Source organism: Nelusetta ayraudi, unplaced genomic scaffold (genome assembly GCF_046127955.1).
Source record: "Nelusetta ayraudi isolate G7.1 ecotype Tasmania unplaced genomic scaffold, CSIRO-AGI_Nayr_v1 ptg000063l, whole genome shotgun sequence".
Taxonomy (NCBI): domain Eukaryota; kingdom Metazoa; phylum Chordata; class Actinopteri; order Tetraodontiformes; family Monacanthidae; genus Nelusetta; species Nelusetta ayraudi.
The window spans coordinates 4,375,786-4,395,929 of NW_027466113.1; the positions used below are offsets into that span (position 1 = coordinate 4,375,786).

Genomic DNA, 20,144 nt, shown 5'->3' on the forward strand with positions numbered 1-20,144 from the left:
CTTGTTTCCAGGAAGGACATGGGCAGAATTGTCGATGCGCTCGTTTAAAATCACGCCGAAATGAACAGCTTTTGTGCGTTTCGCTCGCCAATAATGAGCCTTTTTATTTAATCCACACCACAGAGGAGGGAGCGCTGTCACACTGCAGGTGGAGTGTAGGTGTGAAGTGCATGGAGGGCATGACTGCACTGTACCGCCGGCCATCATCTGTGACTGAGAACTAGAAAACAAGCAAAAGCAAAACAAAGAATTTCCCATCCGCTTCAAACTGAGCATCCTGTGTTTTCTCCACGTCCACAGTCTGCACACTTCATGTGTTTGGACTGAACAGACAGACAGAACCGAGACTTCAGACCAGGCATGGGCAAACTACGGCCCGGGGGCCATATGCGGCCTTTTAAGCTTTTTCATCCGGTCCGCAAAACTTGGAGAAATTATATTATTAGTCAGTAAGTCATGAAATAGCTGTATTTCATCCATTTTTTCAGTGTTTTAAGAGTCATTTCAATAAAGAGCTAAATACTTAATTTTCAATTGACACTTAACCACATGTTTTCTAAATATATATGACACATGTTTTCTTCTATGAGGTCTATGGGTCACCAAAACACTCCATCCGTCTGCTGCTGCTCCAGCGCCCCCTCTGTCAACATTTTAGAACCCACTGTGGTCCAGTCCACCAGTCAAAAAGTTAACCCTAACCCTAACCCACCTCTGCTTTAGACATTACACACTTGCGTCCGAGGCCGAGACCCGTCGGCGTGGAGCTGCGGCTGTCTGTCATGTCATGTATTCAGCAGAACCGGACACCGCCGCGGTGAAAACAGCACAACTGCGCAACCTGACGACGCACACGGCGATCGGATGGCAGCCTGTACGTAGCGAGCTACACAAACCACGCCACCACACCACCACACTGTGGGTCCCGCTCTACGATAATGATTTGACACCTGTCCGGTCTAGAAGGAGAAATTTGCTGCTGTTACATAGCGAAAGTTAACGATGACAACGGGGACGTTGGAAAACTAGGATGAAAGGCTCAGCGTGTAGGATTGTTCTTCTATAACGGCCACACAAATATTTTCGATGTTGTCGCACCTTGACAATCATAGAAGAAAAATACTAACAATCGTATATATATGCAATGAAGACACAAGGAATCCCATTCAGTTAAGGCTGAGTGCAGTTTTTGGCATCTAATGCTCACCATTAGGGAATGAGAACGCACAATTTATATTTCTTGGCAACTTCTAACTAAAATATGCTACATACGTTGCTTCAATTCTATTTCATGCCAGTAGATGGCTTCCAGTGGCACGCTCTGGTCCTTTAATTTGGCCTTTCCCGGGTGGAAATTGCGGACCAGCGGGCGCAGCGGCTGCCTGCTCTCTGCAATGACTGCCGTGTCTGATTGCGATTTAGCGTTTGAAAGCTGAGGCTAACGAGGCGTCACGTGGCCGCGGGCGCGAGGCGGCGTGCCATTCTTTTTTTTTTCATTATTATTGCAATTATTATTATTATTGCTGTATTTGGATCTGCACGCACGCTTGTTTGTTTGTTTTTGTTTTTTTAGTATTCTTCGACGACAAAGAGCTTAGAGATGCTGCCCAGTCTTCGATGCTGGGGCCTTTAATCTGATGTGGGTGAGGGACAAAAAAGATTCTGACGTCAAGTCCCTCTAATCACACGGAGCCTCGGAGTGAAGATAGCAGCACACGGGCCAATTACGGTTGCCATGGAAAGAAAATGGACCAACTAATGGAAGACGAAATGAAGGAGGAGGTGGGGGAGGGGGGGGGGGGTCTCAATTTGATACGTAGGTACAGACGGGCTGCGCTTTCAGGTGCTATATTAGTTATTGTTAGATTTCTTTCTTTTTTTTTTTCTTAAAAAAAAAAAAAAAAAAAGTCTTCTTGCACTATGTGACGTGCGTTCGACACACACAGGCGTATAAAAACAGACTGTACTGCAGTATAGAGGGAAAGGTGATGTAATTGGTTCCCCAGCTCGGCTACAGCAGCCTCCCCTGCACGCACACTGTGAGAGACTCCCTGTCTGATTAACACCTGTTACTCTTTCCTCACACACACACACACACACACACACACACACACACACACACTTCACAGTCTTAATCCAGCACTGTCTGGTGAAACATGAGGCCCGCATGCTGCCTGGCTGTCCCTCGTGTAAATGTATAGAACTGGAGTTATTCTGGATTCCCCTCAACGCAGCACACACAACATATTTAATTTTTTTTTTTTTTTCCTTCTTCTTTTTTTTTTTTTTTACACACGCGCCTCCTTCGCGGCTGGAATTAAAGCGTTGAACGTTCACTGGACTCACTTTTCTTTTCTCCGCCACTGAGGCAACGTGGAAGGCGGCCAGGAAGTAGCAAAACCATGCACCGCATTCATCACGAGTGCAAGTGTGCCCTCACATGGCCGATTACTGCAATGACAGCCGGTCCAACAAAATGGAAAGAAAAAAGGAGAGAGAACAGAAAAAGAAAAGAAAAATCCAGTCACGGTTAGTTTAGCTTTCCATCACTTTGGCCCTCAGTGGCAATTTTTGGGACGTGTGTGTGATGCAACAGAGCGGATACACAACAAACACATCAGAGCTGAAGGTATCAGAGAGGAGAACAAGCTGAAACACGGCGGCGGCGGCACACTTCATTTCATCTTCGGGCCTCGCCGCCACCGCCGCCGTCACCGCCGCCGTCACCGCCTTTATCTCATGGGTCTGCAACCAGGCTCCCCTCCACCTCCACCCCCCCCACCCCCCTTGCCCTACCTTTATCACTTCAATCGCTTGGCCGTGTGCCTCGTGGCACTCCGAGGGGCTCCGGCTGCCCGTTCCACCTCACAGAACACACACACACATGAATGGAGAAGGGTTGGACACAAGGATATATTTCAAACACACACACACACACACACACACACACACACACACACACACACACACACACACACACACACACACACACACACACATTTCTGTCCTTACCCTCACTGTCCGTCATCCAGCTGTCTGTCAGTCACTGCACTTTGAAGCTGGGCGCAATCTGGACAGCTTCCAGTCCTGCACGCACACACGCATGCACGCATGCACGCACGCACGCACGCACGCACACACACACAAACACACACACACACACACACACACACACACACACACACACACACACACACACACACACACACACACACACCTCCAGCTGGGCAGCTGATCTCACGCACCCAGCCAGCCAGCTGAATATTCATCATCATTATCATCATGTACTTGAGGACCTTCTAGTTCGCGGCGCTGCCGCAGCCCAGTGGTGCCAATTAGGTGTGGAGGGAGGGGTGTGGGGGGGCATTTTGTGTCAGTTCATTCTTTTATATAGATTTTTTTTTTCCCCCTCCCCTGACAGAACAACCTCAGTTTAACGGCAGGGCCCTCGGAGTCAACTCCAAAGTGTGCGTGCAGCACTTCAGCAGGGCCTCTGGAACAAAAGGGATTAGAAGCGGCCGCCAGTAAAGGCATCGTGCGTTTTACGGCGGCGCCGCCGCCTCCGCCAATGAGGGGGTGCGACTCGCATCATAACGAGCGCAATCTGTGAACAACATCAATAAAAAGCTCTGGGGGGCGCCGCCATAAAGCTTGATCAACACACTGGCAGCCATTTGTTGATAGAGTAATGAGACTGTGATGCACAGGCACCTCTGGAGTTTGCCTAGTTGCAATTACAAAACTACATATATTATTTACTCTGTTTATTTATACGTTTGAATATATAATATATGGGCATAAGCTAAGAAAATTGAAATGCGCATTCGACTGAACATAATCAATGTAAAAATGAAATTTTTTTTTTATCACCTCGTGTTTTTCCAATTGGAAAAAAAAAGACCTGAAATGATCACATAGGCTCAAGATAATCTATTTTTGCAAATGTAGAACGCACAATTGATTGAAGAGGGAACTTGAACTGAGTTCAGTTGAATAAGGCTTTTAGACTTTTACTCAGTCAAACCAAGTTAAAAAAAAAAAATTCCAGGTTTGACGTAAACACATCTCCAAAAAGTTGCTTTCTTTTTTTGGATCCAAAAAGTCCAAAGACATATTTGAGATTAAAGCCTGTAGCTTCTCGGATGTTTGCTTATTTAACCCATAAGACATTCCTGTAATCACTGATTAATCACACTAACTGCTACAAGATCCCCTAATTAATCATTTTCACATAAGAGATTAAAGATGTTTTGGGTCCCAGCTTGTTGAAAAATTGCATTCCAGACTTCAGCTGAATTTAATTTGCGCATTTCCCCCCCAAGCCGATCAAATAGAAAACGGCCAAGCTTAAAGTGGGAAGGCAAAACTCTTCTCATTTCATCTCAACTCTTAAGACTTGTGTATATGAGACAACTGCGGTCCAAAACCAATGGACGCCACTCCCTTTGTGAGCTCTACAGTCAGGTAACGCTGAGAAAAATGCAAATCTAACCTGAAGAGATTCACTTCAGCAGACTGTCTGTCCACTCAATGAACCCTTTCCCTTTATCTGAAAAAAAAAATGAGTTAGGAAAGGGAAGGGGAAGGCATGCAATAGCATCAATGTTCGTATAGATGGCCGGTCCAGGAGCAGGCCGGGCAAGAGGGTCGTTTAGAGGAGAGGCTGTTTAATAAGTTATCTGGGGCTCAGCACTGCTGGGCTCAGTGGCTTAAATGGAGCAGAAAATTGAGGAAGTGCAGAAAACAGAAGACTGTCTGGGAAAAACTCAATTACTACCTAGAGGCACTCGGGCCACATCAGGTAAGCTCCACCCTCACAAATATCCGTGTAAAGTCCAGTTTCATCTTTATAGATTGAAAAAAAAAAAAGAAAGTAGAACACGTGGATGTGGGAGCCTCCCCCCCCCCCCGAGTGTGATTGAAACATGACTTACAAACGTGCTACAAAGATTCAGGTACAGTTGGCAAATTTTAATTCAATAAGTTAACACAAGTCATAATTGAACAGAAAATATTGTTTTGGAGTTGTGTTAGAATAAATGGCAACATCGGCCCAAACTCTCACGTGATATGTATTAAATACAGAAAGTCAATGACAGCAACAAAAAAAGGGGATATAAGCATTTACTTATAAATATTGATAAAAAAAAGAGACTGATAACCGAGTTAAAATAAAAAAAAAGTGCAAACGACTCACAGTGTCTCTGACAGTACGAAAGATTACATCTTTCACATTAAATAGTGCAGAAGTGCTGTTCTCTCACAGATAAGTACTCTTTGTATTTACACAACTGGAGCAGGGAATGAGTTTCTCCTTTTTTTGAGCACTTGAGGGTTTTTTGTTTTTTTTCTTGTTTGTTTTAGTACAGATTGTACAAAAATGCTCTTTCATATTAGAATTTTTCATTCAATATTTTTTTTTCCCTGACACAGGAAAGCCCAAAAACCGCCATATACTTTGAAGGCTAAAGTGCCCGTTAAAAGGAATGTAAATAATAAACATTCATATAAATAAGTCGCGTTAAAAACAATAATTTATATTGCAAGTGCTCCCTTCTGGAAAGAAATTTTTAAATAGGTAAAGTTTAGTGTTAGCAAAAACACTCGTCGCGTCTTCAACCGATGTGCAGACAAAAGTTTAGCTTTCGGCCTCCGACTCTGAATGATCAAAATTGGACACAGTGGAGTTGTACCATTCAGCGCTCTCCTCCTCCTCCTCCTCCTGTGCTCCGGCTCCGGCCCCGCCCCCACCGTTCCCTCGGTTGGCTCCGCCCCTCTCGCTCAGCATTTCCATGGCTACTTGGTGGTAGGGGTGCTTGCGCTTGGTGTGGCGGCGCAGTGTGTTGCGCTCGGCAAAGCGCGTGTGGCAGAGCTGGCACTGGTAGGGCTTCTCGCCCGTGTGGACCCGCTGGTGGCGCTGCAGCTCGCCCGCCTCCCTGAAACGTTTGGCGCAGATGGGGCAGACAAAGTTCCTCTGGCCTGTGTGGATGTGCTTGTGTCTCTGTGGAGAGGAGAGGGCAGTGTTGTAGTCAAGAGCGCACAAATCGAGACCAAGACACTATCAAAACTGGAGATATCATGTTTATAGATATAATATCTATATATATATATTATATGACAACAATTAAAAGGTGTCCATTTGTCCCTTGGAAAAAAAATGTATATCACAACATTAATGCCAGATCAACAATCACATCAGAAATGTTGCCACAGCCAATAGCATGCTAGCTAGCTCGCCAGAGGAAAGAGTAATGTTCTGATGGTGTGAGGAAATCATCAACGCAGCGTTTACAGCAAGGCCCTGAAAATATTAAGAGTTAAGAACTGAAGTGTGCAGACTGAAGTACACTTTACTGAATGTCAATCTAATTTGCTTTACTTGCAACATCTCAAGAGAATAATGAGACCAATTTCACAAACGCCCAGACCTCAGTTTCAAGCCATAGTGCAAACTGCTGAGCTGCACACGTTCTCAATAAGACATTGTATTGGTAAGAGCTTAACATACAGCCCATAAATACATAAAAAAAAAAATACCCTTAGTACACCCTTAGAACGGTTCCTGTATGTATATAAAAATATCCATAGATCAAGGGTCTTGCTCCTAGTTAGCTGCCGTGTCGCACCACCACATTTCTAAGGAAGCCCAGTGTGGACAATCCAGCTGCCTGACAGCACGTTTCATATTTAGGGTGAACGCTTGCTGTCCTCAAAGAAAATAAGAAGGGGGACGAGGTATCCAGGTTTGTGCTCGAAGGCCACCGTAGTTCACTGGCAAGCTTGGAACAGGGGAACTAAGAGAAAGAGCACTGCAATCTGAAATGTAACCACTTGATGTTGCTGTTTCTTCTTAAAAATCTCCAAATATTACACTCTGAACCTTTAAGGTGACTGACACTAGAGGTGAATTGTGGATGTCCATTTGGCGCTGATTGGCTGCCAGGCTTCCGTCAGTCTGCCCCAGGGCACCTGTAACTACACATAGCTCACCACCACCAGTGTGCTGTGAATGTGGTGTGAATAAATAATGGGTTCAATGTAAAGCAATTTGGGTGAATTGAAAAGCACTACATAAATCCAATCCATTATTGTTATTATTATTATTTAATGAAAATCTAATGATGTCTACCTGCACTTGATTTCTGCTTATTTCTAACTTATTAACCTGAAGAACTAATAAGCCAAACATTAGACTGGCTTTCAGCGATCCAACGGTCAGCCGTGATAAAAAGGTTGGAAACCTGTCGATGTCACCCGGCCTGGCCGGCACTGACCTGCAGGTGGCTGGAGCGTTTGAAGGCCTTGCCGCACTGCTGGCACACGTGAGGCTTCTTCTGTGAGTGGGTGATGGCGTGGCGCTCCAGGTCGGACAGGTAGAAGAAGACCCGCGGGCACAGCTGGCAGTACAGCACCCGGCGAGGGCCCACGCTGGTGGGCGATGCCAGCGGAGACTGGGGCTCCATGGGGTCCATGGGGTCCAGTGGGTCCAGGGGGTCCATGGGGTCCAGGGGGTCCAGGGGGTCCAGGGCGTCCAGGGCGTCCAGGGGATCGAGGGGGCGGAGTTTAGCGGGCGGGGAGGGCGGGGCCGCGGCGCTGGAGAAGTACAGGTGGTCGTCCAGAGGTAAGTGCTGTGTGTGCAGGACGCGGGTGTCGGCGGGGTCAGGCGGGGGCTCCGAGGTCGGGGGCGTGGCCTCGGGGTCGGGCTGAGCCGCCTGGTCACAGGCTGCAGGAGTCAATGGCTTGTGGTCTTCAGCTGAGACTTGTTCAGCGTCTTTACTTACTATGGCTTTAATTTCAGACTGAGAGCAGCTGATCTGAGCGCAGCACAGCAGCGGAGCGGCGGCGGCGGGGGGCGAGGAAGAACTGGCGACGAAGGAGGGGAGGAGAGAAGAGGAGGAGACGCTCTTCACCCCCGGCAGTATGACGGGGGGGTTGTTGGGACTCAGCCGGATGACCGGGTGAGACGCGGCGGGCAAGGCGAGGGGGGCCTGGGGGAGGGCCAGCGGGGGCGGGGCTGCCGTGATCTGGGCCAGGTGTCCGGTCGACGGGTCGAGGATGGCGAAGGGGGCGGAGTTAGGGGCGGGGTCGCCGGAGGAGGAGGAGGAAGAGGGAGGAGGTACGGAGGAGAGGAGGAGCAGCACGGGGGCGGAGGAGAGAGGGGAGGTGGAGGTGTGGGAGACGGAGAGGGGGAGAGTGAGAGCCAGGGGGGCGGAGGAGAGGGGAGGGGGGGTGGAGTGGGAGGCGGAGGAGGAGGAGGAGGTGAGGAGCAGGATGGGAGTGTTGGCGGGAGGGCAGGTGAGGATCTGGATGGGCTGAGGGGGGAGAGGGGGGACGGAGGAGGAGGAGGTGGGGGCAGGGGAGGGGGCGGGGCAGGGCAGTAGGGGTCCCGTCTGAACCGGCCCGACCCGCGGTGGCATCGGCGGTCCGGAAGGCTCCGTGGAGGCGAGCACAGCCTGGGGCCGCTGCACCGGGGCTGCCAGCGGAGGGTCCAGGTCATCGGAGGGTCCGACCGACGCCTCGTCCACGGTTTGGCTCGTGTTCGGATCCTCAGGCCGAACCGGTCCGGGCGACCTTTGACCTTCCGCCAACTCGGAGGGTGGAGCCTCGGCCGGGGGGGCGTCCACCTGCGGCACGTCGACCAGCGGCACCTTGAGGCCGTCGGGGCCGAGGGTGTAGGGGACGCCCTGGTCGTCGATCAGCAGCAGCGAGGAGGGGGAGAGGGGAGGCGAGGGGGCGGGGCCTTCCAGGGCATCCATGGGCGCCGTCTCTTCGTCCCACCTGCGATCATCATCATCGTCGTCGTCGTCCTCCTCCACCACGTCTCGGTCTCCCTCCCCCTCGTACTCGTCCACCTCCATGATCAACAGACTCTCGCCGCCTGATTCGTCCAGGAAGCGGCTGCACTTCCTGTCTCCGCTCCGCCACCTCCTGGGTAAACTGAGGTCAAGAGGCTCTGTCTGCTCCTCCTCCTGCTGCTGCTCCTCCCCCTGCTCCTCCTCGGCGTTCCCCTCCACCAGAGGGAGCTGCTGGCTTGGCGTTTCCACAGTGTCCGGTAGGAAAGTGAAGGTTCTCTCTGAGTCTTCAGTTTGGATTTTCCTGCTTGAATCGTCTTCTCCTCCCTCCGTCTCGGCCTCCATCTCTTGGATCTCTGGTTCACTTTGAACATCTTCTGCCTCCTGGGGCCGCACGTCTGTAATTTCTCCTCCAGCAGGTGGCGGGACGGCCGGTCCAGTGGCTCCGGGAACAGGAGAGTCTTTGGTCGGACCGCCGCCGCCGCCACCACTGCTACAGTCTGTGATTGACCTCTGACACCGAGGGGGCGAGGCAACTCTGAGTCTGATTGGTGGGCTGTGCTGCAGTGCGCCGATGGCGCTCACTTCCTGAGAGCGTGGCTCACAAGTCCCGCCCACCTCCGGCTTCTTCCCGCTGATTGATGGAGCGCCTGGCCGGGCGGCCGGCGTCGCCTCCGAGGCGCGGGGCTGAAGGTTACCTGGCGATGCTGGCGAACACGCGGAGCTCCTCTCCACCGGCTCCGCAGGCAGGCTGCCATCTTGGACCTCTGAGCTGCTTCTGGTCAGGACTGAAGCCAAGTGAGAATCCATTTTGGGGCAAACCCATTTATACTTCTGCAGAGAAGAAAATCATAATGAAAAGCGATAAGAGATGTCAGAATCAGGATGGGATTGGTCGAGAATGACACACATCACAGTGATTGACACACCATGTGACAGGAAGTGAAATGCCACAGTCGTGAGTGTTGGGGTCAAAGTCAGTCTCCAGGTCAGAACTGACTCACTGGATCAGTCAAAGCTGCCCCAACTCCTCTCTGTCTCTCTCTGTCTCTGTCTCTGTCTCTCTCTCTCTCTCTCTCTCACACACACACACACACACACACACACACACACACACACACACACACACACACACACACACACACACACACACACGTTGCTCGGCCGAACCTGACGCCCCCTTCCTCCCCCCTCCGCACCACACCGTCCTCACAACCCGGTCCGGTGCTGTTTTGTCACGGCTCCCCCGACACACATCCCGAACCGACACCGTCGTTCATTTCTTACCGGAAGGGTTCGATCCAAGCCGCCGAATCACTCGAGAGAACCGCACCGAGGCGCAGAGGAGGGTCCGAGCGGTGCCGAGGAAACGGCATTTCCTCCCCCAGACGACTTCCTCCTCCCCTTCTCCTCCCCCTCTGCCCCAGAAGCACAGACGGCGGGTTTTTTTTTTTTTTTTTTTTTTATTGTTATATATTTATTTATTTATTTTTATCTCGGAAATTCCCGGAACAGCGTTCCGCGAACGTTCCCGCCCGTGGCGTGAGTCGCGAGCCCCTGCTAGAACGTGACGCCGAGGAGAGCTGCTGTGGCTGCGGTGCTGCCGGTGCCGCCGGTGCCAGTGCTGGTGCTGCTGGTGGACGCCATTACGCACAGGTTCGAGAGGTTCGAGAAAGAGAGAGAGAGAGAGAGAAAGAATAAAACCCCAGCCGGCGTTATTCTGCGGCTCGGACCCGGGACTGCGCCATCAGCGGCGCGGCGTCAGTCGACGGAACGCGGTCGCCGAGCGAATCCCGTCTCCCCTCCTCCTCCTCCTCCTCCTCCTCTCCCCCTCCTCTTCCTCCCTCCTCCTCGTCCTCCTCCCTCCTCCTCACCCTCTTCCTCTCTCCTCGGACCTACAGCCAGCCATTTTACAGCCGAGGGTCCGAGGCTCAGCCCGGCAGCTGTCGGACAAACTTTCCCAGCCGGCACGCCGACATTAATTTTCTTCCTTCCCTTCCGGTCGACGCGTTTTTTTTTAAAACAATATTATTTTTTTAATGTAAAAAAATATTCTCCACACAGACGGCTCGCTGCGTGAGGGGACTTGGCTTACCCGTGCCGAGGATATTTCCGGAGGACCAAATATGACTGTGCACAGTGTGAAAAGGGTGATGCTGCGAATGCCGAGGGAGGGAGGGAGGGGTCAGGGGGAGTTGCTATGGTGTCGCAGCCTACCGGGTCCGACCAGTGGCCATGTTCAGCCTATAGAGCTCGGTTGAACCTGCAGCCCCTGCAGCGGACAAGGGCTTCCGGTGTGAGAGCCTGAGAGTCAGCGAGGCGGGAGTCAGGCACAGGAGGTGCCGTGGGAGAAGAAGAAGAAGAAGAAGAAGATGATGATGATGATGATGATGATGATGGTGATGATGATGATGATGGTGGTGGTGGTGGTGGTGGTGATAAGCTAAGATTAGATGAAATAAAATAAGGTGAGCTTTCAGTGATTCCCCTTGAGAGAAATTTTGGTTAACACAGCCGCACAGACGAGTATGTAGCAGCAGCAGCATATAGAAGAAGATAAGTGGAGCCAAGAGCTGAGGGAAAGACACTAAGAATATTATACACAGACAGGGATTTGAAGTACAACACGCGAGTGGGCTGAATGTACTGTGAAACAGAATATCTGCCTTCCGCAAATGTGCAGTGTGCCTGAGAAATGCATTACTAAATAATAAAAAATAGAAAGATAAGTTGTGCTGCGCTATGAAAAAAAAAAAATCTTATTTACTGTCTAAGTAATGATGTATTGAAAGTAATGACGATGCGTCGAGTGTCCGAAATAGGAAGCCTTATCTTTTACAGCACTTTATTGCAAATCAACACTCACAAGTCTTCAGGACTTGATGCATCACACACGCTCAACATAAGGAAGTGGTGCAGGGTCACAGTGAGATATCACAGAGTCAACGAGCGGAGATACAGACACATCCGGTGTAGCACATAGCAATACCAAGTATATAGATCATATCATCAAGGCCTCTGCGGAAAATAATCGTGCGTGCGAGCGGTTCGACGGGGGTCAGCAGGTGGAAAATGGCAAGAAGGCGGCAGTGATGGGAGGCCTCAACCCGCTGATCCATAGAAGCTGAGAAGGGGAAAAAAACAAGAGTCTAAAAGGCCGCGATCAAGGAGCAGAAAATTGACTCAAAAGCTGCAAAAGTGAAGGCCGCTCTTTGTAGTTTTCTGCCGCGTGTCAGGCGGGAGGTGAAGGTCACATGTCCAGGCCGTCACTCCATGTCGGCTGGCTGGCACGCTTCAATCGCCGAGACCAGGCGGTGAGGGAAGAGTTTAAACTGCAGCCATGTGGGCTCTGGAGAAAAAACAAAGAGAGGGCGAGTAAGTGTTCCAGAAGTATCCAGCTGCCAGTCAGCCTCCCTGGTTTCTATTTGCGGTAGTTGACATGCAGGCTTCCAGATAAAGTGAAAAAACAAAAGGGCAGACAGTGTGGGCGTCGGCGGCGTCGGCGCAGGTCTTTACCGAGGTAGCAGGCTGGGGGCTGCAGGTTCCCGTCGAAGCAGCTCTGAGTGGCGGTGAAGCTGCATTGCTTGTCGGGATGCTTGCAGAAGAAGGTCACGACCTCCCCGTGAGGCACCATGGTGTCGGTCACGTCGAAGGGCCAACGCTTCACCCCAGCGACGACCACGTGGCTCCGCTCGGCCGGGATCAGACAGCGCGCTGCCACAAGTTGAGGCCAAGAATTCAATAAATAAATTGGAGGTTGGGGTAGAGATGCAACATATATGTGTTTTGTTTTTTTAACCTCTCTTTATTTTAAATTCTGTGAAAGATCTCCTCCCACCTCTGCAGTGTGGCGGCGATGCGCTCCAGCTGCCGTTGGACAGGCAGGTGACCTTCTGGGGTCCGTCCAGCAGGAAGTTCTTCTTGCACAGGTAGTGGATGTCAAAGCCGACCTCATATTCAGTCTTCTGCACGGCCACCACATAGCCCTGATCCACCTCACGAGGAGGATGGCAGTACACCTCTACGGAGAGGGCAAAGGGTGGATTAGCAGTGTGGTGATGCAGAAGATCACTTTACTTTGAAAGCAGAGACGAGGAGAACCAGATAGGGGTGCTGGACAGTTGGAGGGGGGTTAAAATTAAAACAGCACCTGTTTAATTGGCTTGAGAAGAGTTTGAGCCAGAGTCTGCCACGCTTCTTTTCAGTGAGGGCAACATGCTGCGTGTTGCTGCCTACGTTGCAGGCCTTGCAATTCCACACGGGGCCACATGATGGCAGAAACATGCTGCAAAACAACAGCAGCTCCCGCAGCGGATGCTCGTGTATTCCCGCTTTGATTCACTCTTTATCAATTTTTTTATGTTGTTGTTGTTGTTGTTGTTGTTGTTGTTGTTGTTGTTGTTTTTTAACATAACTGTTGTGTGTCCTTGTGTAGAATAAGGATGATAAATGCGTAGACTCTTTAAATAACCATCCAGTTAAACATTATGTGTCTCCTTCTATTATTAATTAATTAAAATAAATAAATAAATAAATAAATAAAAGGCCCACGTTTGAAACGCACGTGGCAAGTGCAAGGCACACTGCTGCACACTTACCCTTGCAGATGGGGTGAGGATACTGCCACGTCTGGTTGTCCTCGCAGTAATTCTCACTGCTCCCCACTATATCTGCCCTGTGGGGGGGGGGGCAGGAAGTCGGAGTGACATTTACAGCATTGCCAACTGAGGAAGCCTCATCAGAATTTAAATAAATGAATAAATACATAAATAAGTGATGGATAAAAAGGTGTGAATGACCCCCCCCTCCCCTCCTCTATTTCCTTTTTACAGTGACTGGGTGCTGTGTGCACAGTTCTGGCTGACACATCCGCTCAGACTCATCTTATCCTGCCGGATGAGTCAGTGTGTAAAAGGGAGTCAATACAAGATTAGACTGTAATGACCCAGTTTGCTCAATGGCGAGATCGTCGGGCTGGGACGTCCACATTAATTTCCCTGCCACTCAGCGCTCGTCATGTCTCCCCTCCACGACACCTCTCCCGTTACCCAGCAGCCCCATCAGCTCACTCACTTCCTCTTCTTCACACTCTCCATCCGCATCTTCTCACTTCCTCCGTTTCTTTCACTTTGTTGTTGTTTTTTTTTGTTTTTTTTAAAGCTTGTGCCTCCACGTTGACAATCTCAACCACGCTCACTCACCCAGACAGGCAGCTGTAGCGGATGGAGGTTCCCACTGCGGCGTCGCCCTCGATGCTGAAGGTGTCTGTGACTTCCTCAGGCAGAGGGCAGGTCTGGGCAGCTGCAGGCTGGGATGAGGGAGCCTCTGTCAGCCAGAAAAAGAACAACCCAGAGGGTTAATGGCGGTTTGAAGAGTCAAGATTGCAGGTATAACTCAATAAGGTCTTCAAAACAACTACAAATGGGAAAGGAAAGTGCTGCAGTTCTTCTTAGACTGTTTCTGTACTAAAACTATCGCTCGCTATCGATCTTTCACAGGTTACCAAATTTTTTGGAATCTGCTTCCTTGTTGAAACTTTCCATCACTGGCACCCACAGTGAGGCGACCTTATCAGATATGAAAGGAGATGGGGTGCAGTCGTGGAGGCCTCAGTGAATTACTAATGGCATCTTGAAAATCACCAATCCTTGCCAGCAGTGTGTAGTTACACCTACTGCCACAGGGTGGAGACTCGAGCTCTCCACTTCACATTTCTCTCCATTTTAAAGGCCTTTTGTGGAACAATTCAAAGGAATCTGTGTGAGTGAAATTGAATTTTAAAAAAAATGCACGTGCAAGTTTTGAGATAAAATCAGGTGATCAGAATTAAATATTTGTTGCTTTCTCGTTTTCATGCATTCGTTGTAAGGGCTCATGTTGTCATAAAGACTGGGCCCACTTGTCCGCAAGCAGCCATAACATCCCACTCCATATTTCAGCCCATAAAGACGATTTTGTGGTTTCCCCTTGAAATCATAACTGGTGTAAGGAAGAAGTGACACCAAATGGGACATAATAACACAGGGATTAGCATTAACATTCTTTGCAATATTGTTCCTGACCAATGGATAGTGATAAATCTGATTCACTGGGCCTTTAAGTAATTGTGTTAAACATAGGATTTAAACGGTTTGCATTATCGTCCTCTGCTACTGTCACTGACTGGAAAGGCTTCCGTGCTCAAGTGCGTGTGTGCGTTGTGATTCATGCAAGCCATACAAAGCTCAGTGGCCTTTAGTCGCACTAGTTTTCACAAGAACACAGCAAACATGTCGGGACCAGTCTCCTGGAGGTGACATGAACCGTGCAGATGTCTGAGAGGAAGGTTGACTGAAGGGAATGATGGAGGAGCGCGGGGAGAGAAGGGCAAGAGAAACATCCTGCCACCTCACCTCGCTCCTTTCTGTGACTTACAGAGATTTATTTTCCAACCCGTGTCTTTGTTCTATTCAAGTCGAAATAACCCCTCTTAGGTAAGAAATCAAAAGTTGGACGAGCGGGTGAAACATCACCCTTCACCTCTCCAGCCTCACGTCTATATATCTGCAATTGTGTAACACCTGGCACTGTTCTTTTCCGCAGGTTTGAGTGCCTCACGACCGTGGAAATATAAATATCGAGAGTGGTGCTTGGAGAGAGCGGCTCCGAGTGACCTGGGCTCCGTCAAACGTGGGGTTCTGGGAGCCGAGAACGGCGGTGGAAAAAAAAAAGAAAAAGAAAAAAAGGCAGAGGCAGCTTTTGGCCTGAGGGCCGTCTTAGGTAGCGGCAACTGAGGAGCGTTAATATAAGAATGTAAAGGCGCCTATGGGAGAAGGCAGCGTTACGAGCGTGCTTGGCTGCGGATGAGAGCCCCCGAAGCCCGGTTCTGTTTTCACATATTGGCCCTACTCTCAGTAGCCTGGCGCTGCTGCTGCCGCTGCTGCTGCTGCTGCCGCTGCTGCCACCCACACAGGCTGCAGAGCTGCACTGTTCTGTAGCAGGTAAGTCAGATTCATCTTGGAAAATTTCAGACCTTTACAATGAGGCGCAATGCAAAAACGAAAAAAAAAAAATCCACCACTGATTGACTCACTGCGTTGCAACATACATTGCAGGGAGAGAAGGAGAGAGAGAGAGAGAGAGAGAGAGAGAGAGAGAGAGAGAGAGTGCTTATATAGGCCCAACCGAACCGATGGAAAAGGATGAGAGGAGAAAGAGATGAAAGGATGAGAGGATGAGAGAAAGAGCCGGGGAAAGAAGAACAGGGAAGAGAAAAGGCCTGGAGCAGCGTGAGCAAGAGAGCTTCTGACTCTCCTGACTGTGATCTGTCGCCCACACACACACTGAACACATGTGCAATCTGCCCCCTCACGCATACACATCTAATGTACACACACACACCTCTGCCTTGAACAGATACTCAATTTGTGTGTGTGTGTGTGTGTGAGAGAGAGAGAGAGAGAGAGAGAGAGAGAGAGAGAGAGAGAGAGAGAGAGAGAGCGGTGCTCGGTGCCTCTCTGACAGTGATCCGCCGCCCACCGCCTCCCTCAGCGCAGCCGTGAAGGAGCTCCACTCGCACGCTAGCGCGCACGCGTGCCAGCCCAGGGAGCCGCGACGCCACGAAACGCTCTCACGCGGTACCGAGCCCACCTACCTGCTGCCGGTGCAGAGCCAGGGCCGTGGTCGCGTGATATCGGGGGGGTCGGCCGAGATCTCGAGGCGTTTGATTGGTGTCGGCCCTTCAGAGGCGACAATGTGATTTTTGTCAAGAGAAACGTCCGCCCAACACCTGAGTTGTGTTTGTGTTGACGTGACCCAGGCGGTGAGAAGCACCGCTGGTTGCTAATGCACATCCCGCTGTGCACAGCAGTACTTCCAAATGTTCTTTTCCTTTCCTTTCCTATTTTCTCCTAATAGCCGACTATTCATATTCATTATTTTCTTTTCTATATTTAGACCGATGAAAAGCACAAAGGCGAGATTGTCCTTGGGTGGGGGAGGGGGCACAGTGGATCTTTTTTTAATTACTGAAAAGCACTTTTAAAAAAAGGGGGAAAAAAAGTCAGCATTGACGTCAGCTCAGTTTTTTTTCTCCTGGTGTCCTGGCCTGTGCACCGCACAGCGGGTTGCACCGGAGCACAACACATTCACACGACGCTACTTCTGGGTCAATAAAGAAATTGTTGTGGGAGACCTGGATTCGTATTGAAGCTGCGTCCAAAACATGAATCACCCGGCTTCTATTTTTAAGCCGCGACATGAGCTGCAGTATACTGTACCGCTGCCAGTGGATTGGCTCGTCTCTAATGGCGCTGGACGAGGGGACTGAAATAAAATTTCAGGTGATATCTGCCGGCAACAAGCAAGGGAAGGAAACGCTAACCGTTGAACAAATGGAAAATTAGCTGATATCATCATCATCATCATCATCATCATCATCATCATCATCACACAAGGAGACTCCTTCTCTGGTTTCCTTGCACGGCAAGCAAAAGGGAACCGTAATTATTAGAATTAGTTGTGCTGAACTCCGCCCCCGAGCTACAGCGGGGTCACCTGACACACCAGACTGAATGTGTGAGGTGCAAGAGTTCAGAGCAGGAATCCAGCTGCGTTGCAGGAATCCAGCTGCGTTGCAGGTCTGCGCGATAAGAAGTGCATCATCACCTTGGCACAAACATCTGCTCCTTGTTAACGAGCAGGGAACACACAGCAGCGGCAGCAGCGGCAGCAGCGGCAGCGGCAGCAGCAGCAGCAGCATCCTTCCAGATGTGTATCAAGCTGCTGATGTGTGTGCGTGTGTCCCTCACTTCGAAAGAACCACAGAGGGGAAAAGCAGGCAAGCAGCAGGAAAGAACATTTTTTCTTCTATCCCCCCCCCCCCATAACATCTTGAAACTCACCTGTGCAGACGGGCTCGTCCCCGCTCCACTGACGGTCACCTTGGCAACGGCGGATGATGACATCCAGGCCGTTGGCCAGCGTGAATCCCACATGGCAGCGCACCTCCAGCAAGGCGGAGAAGGTGTGGGAGGGCGAGAGGAGGCGGGCGGACACGTTCTCGCCCAGGGCGAGAGGCCAGGGGCAGGTGCGACCTGAGGACGGGGCGCAGAGGAAGATCAGGGGACAGAAAACATCCTGTGACGGGAACCATTCTGGACCTTTCCCACCGTTGGAACCATCAAGCAGGGATGGCAGCAAGCCGACCGTTTCCTAATGACGTTAATGAGGTTGTATGAGCGAAACTGGGTGAACTGGTGCTGCCTTTAACAATGAAGGAACGTTGTAAAACAAGAACACTGCACCTTTTGGCCCCGGGGAATCAGAATCTGAATCAGAATTCCTTTATTAATCCCAAGGGTTAATTGCTTTTTGTTGCGACAACAGCTCCAATTCAAAGTTAAAACAAGCATAGAAATATAAAGATGTAAGAAATACAAAATAAAGTGCATGATAAAAAAACAGAAAAGAACGGCAGCGATGGTCAAGAATGTGCAGTATGTACAAAATGTGCAGTACATGAATAATGTGCAGTGGTAGTTTTATGGGAAGCTGTGTGTTGGCACAGCTGGATACACACACACACATACACAGTAAATGGTGTTCATGGTGATTACTGAGGTTGTTGTGGGGGATGTGGAGGAGGATGGGTGTGTGTGTGTGTGTGTGTGTGTGTGTGTGTGTGTGTGTGTGTGTGTGTGTGTGTGTGCAACACTGGGGTACCTGGAGCCACACAGCTGAGACCACAATGGCCGTCACACAGACACTGACGTTTGCTCCCGCAGTCTGAGTCCAGCTCGCAGGGCCGCGGGCACGACCTCCTCCTCTCCTCCCCCAGGAGCCTCTCTGGGCACGACCCTGTGGTGGTGACACACACACACACACACACACACACACACACACACACACATAGGCACGCACAGAAACACATGCACAAACACACACACACACACACATAATAACAACATCAGCAATTGTTCCTTTGTTTGCAGCCACTTCCATTCACGGCCTCTCGTAAACCAAAAAAATGCAGAGGGCCATAATTGAGGTTTTGTTTGCCAGTTCTGCTTTAAGATGAAGGCAAGGTAAACTGAGTGTGGGTGGCCGGCAGGATGTTTGCTGCACTGCTTGCCAGATGAATGCGTTTTGAGATGCAGTTTCTTTATTCTCTCTTTGCTGGGTTTTTTTTTTTCTCAAAGAAAGAAAAGTGTCTGGTCTGCCTTTTTATTTATTCATTTTACGACTTTAAGTCCCCCCACCTCCGTCTTCCATCACACATAACGACACCAAATCTAACTAACTAACACTGGCAACAACAACCGGGTCCAGATTTCCAGAACATTTCAGGACGGGACGGCAGCAGCTTCAAACAGGGTGCCCCCCCCCTCTTTTTTTTCCCTCCCTCTCTCCTTCTCTTGAACTGAGAACACACGCTGTTGTATCCACTCGGCACGCGGCGGCACATGTCATCACACATGTGCGACCATAATGCTTCCACGGTTGTCTGGGAACAGCAGTGGTTTGTGTTGCAGGACAGAACAGAACGGTACGTGTGAAGATGCGAGCTTCAGCCCAAACTGAGGAGTGAGATTAGAACGCTGAGAGGCTCTGCAAGACCATCCTGATCAAACACTCTGATGCCCTGCAGCGGAAACTAATAATCATTTTCCAGCCCTGCAGTCCAAGCCTCACTTAGTGCATTGCATAAAACCATCCTCATCATCAAATGCACAGTTGTTTAATGGTCTAATTGCATTGAGAGCAACCCCACCCCCCCACCCCACCCCCTCCTACCTCCCCAGGTGACATCACGCACCTCATCTTATTATTCATATAGGCTCTTCAGGGCGACATAATGGTGCAGCAGGGGGGCCCCAGCTGCTCAGTTAACTGCGCTGCCCCAGGATGCAGAACAAGTAATCACACCTTACCCTGCTTTCAGAGACCACTGAACCTGTACAAGTCCCAGGTCCCAGTCGGGAGCAGAGGGCGTCCTACCTGGAGTCTGGAGGAGCACCGTTCCGGTCAGAGCCCAGAGGGACAGCAGCAGCAGCAGCAGCGGCGGCAGCGGCAGCGGCAGCGGTGCACGGTCCATCCTTGAAGCCAGGCCTTGGACGACGATAGTGCCGAGGCGTGCGCACACACAGCGGTTTTAAGGGAAGAGGGGAACAAAGGGTGGGAGCAGGGGGGGGGGGGGGGGGAGCCAAGTGTGATGGGGAGGGGAGAGGGGGGGTAGATGAGAGGGGATTTGGGGGTGGAGGGTGGGGGGCGGGGGGGCGGGAGGGGGGAGCAGCCCAGGAGTACACATCTGGTTTGTGTTGAGGAGGAGAGAGTTGGAGTGAAAATTCCACTCTGAAGGACCTTTCACCCATT

The 20,144-nt window shown here is 50.5% G+C and overlaps 2 protein-coding genes across 2 annotated transcripts; both read right to left on the bottom strand.

The window, feature by feature from the left end:
* Positions 1-4,956: 4,956 nt before the first annotated feature.
* Positions 4,957-10,612, bottom strand: LOC142898076 (uncharacterized). Its single transcript, XM_076040842.1, has 3 exons — positions 10,080-10,612; positions 7,275-9,626; positions 4,957-6,001 (listed from the first exon to the last, which is right to left on the bottom strand). Exons 2-3 carry the CDS (start codon positions 9,600-9,602, stop codon positions 5,639-5,641), a joined length of 2,691 nt encoding a protein of 896 aa, XP_075896957.1. The 5' UTR covers positions 9,603-9,626; positions 10,080-10,612; the 3' UTR covers positions 4,957-5,638.
* A 1,008-nt stretch (positions 10,613-11,620) lies between these two features.
* On the bottom strand, positions 11,621-19,931 carry ntd5 (ntl-dependent gene 5). The gene is made up of 8 exons (XM_076040886.1): positions 19,770-19,931; positions 18,495-18,629; positions 17,675-17,866; positions 13,994-14,117; positions 13,391-13,467; positions 12,631-12,813; positions 12,309-12,506; positions 11,621-12,141 (listed from the first exon to the last, which is right to left on the bottom strand). Exons 1-8 carry the CDS (start codon positions 19,864-19,866, stop codon positions 12,059-12,061), a joined length of 1,089 nt encoding a protein of 362 aa, XP_075897001.1. The 5' UTR covers positions 19,867-19,931; the 3' UTR covers positions 11,621-12,058.
* Positions 19,932-20,144: the final 213 nt, after the last annotated feature.

What these genes read in the sequence shown, in the direction of transcription:
- LOC142898076 (XM_076040842.1), bottom strand. Translation starts at nt 9,602, where the DNA reads ATGGATTCTCACTTGGCTTCAGTCCTGACCAGAAGCAGCTCAGAGGTC. An exon ending in AACGCTCCAGCCACCTGCAG is followed by an intron (nt 6,002 to 7,274) that starts GTCAGTGCCGGC and finishes TCCTCTCCACAG; the next exon opens with AGACACAAGCACATCCACAC.
- ntd5 (XM_076040886.1), bottom strand. Translation starts at nt 19,866, where the DNA reads ATGGACCGTGCACCGCTGCCGCTGCCGCTGCCGCCGCTGCTGCTGCTG. An exon ending in ATCGCCGCCACACTGCAGAG is followed by an intron (nt 12,507 to 12,630) that starts GTGGGAGGAGAT and finishes AACTTGTGGCAG; the next exon opens with CGCGCTGTCTGATCCCGGCC. An exon ending in GCCCCCAGCCTGCTACCTCG is followed by an intron (nt 12,142 to 12,308) that starts GTAAAGACCTGC and finishes TTTTTTCTCCAG; the next exon opens with AGCCCACATGGCTGCAGTTT.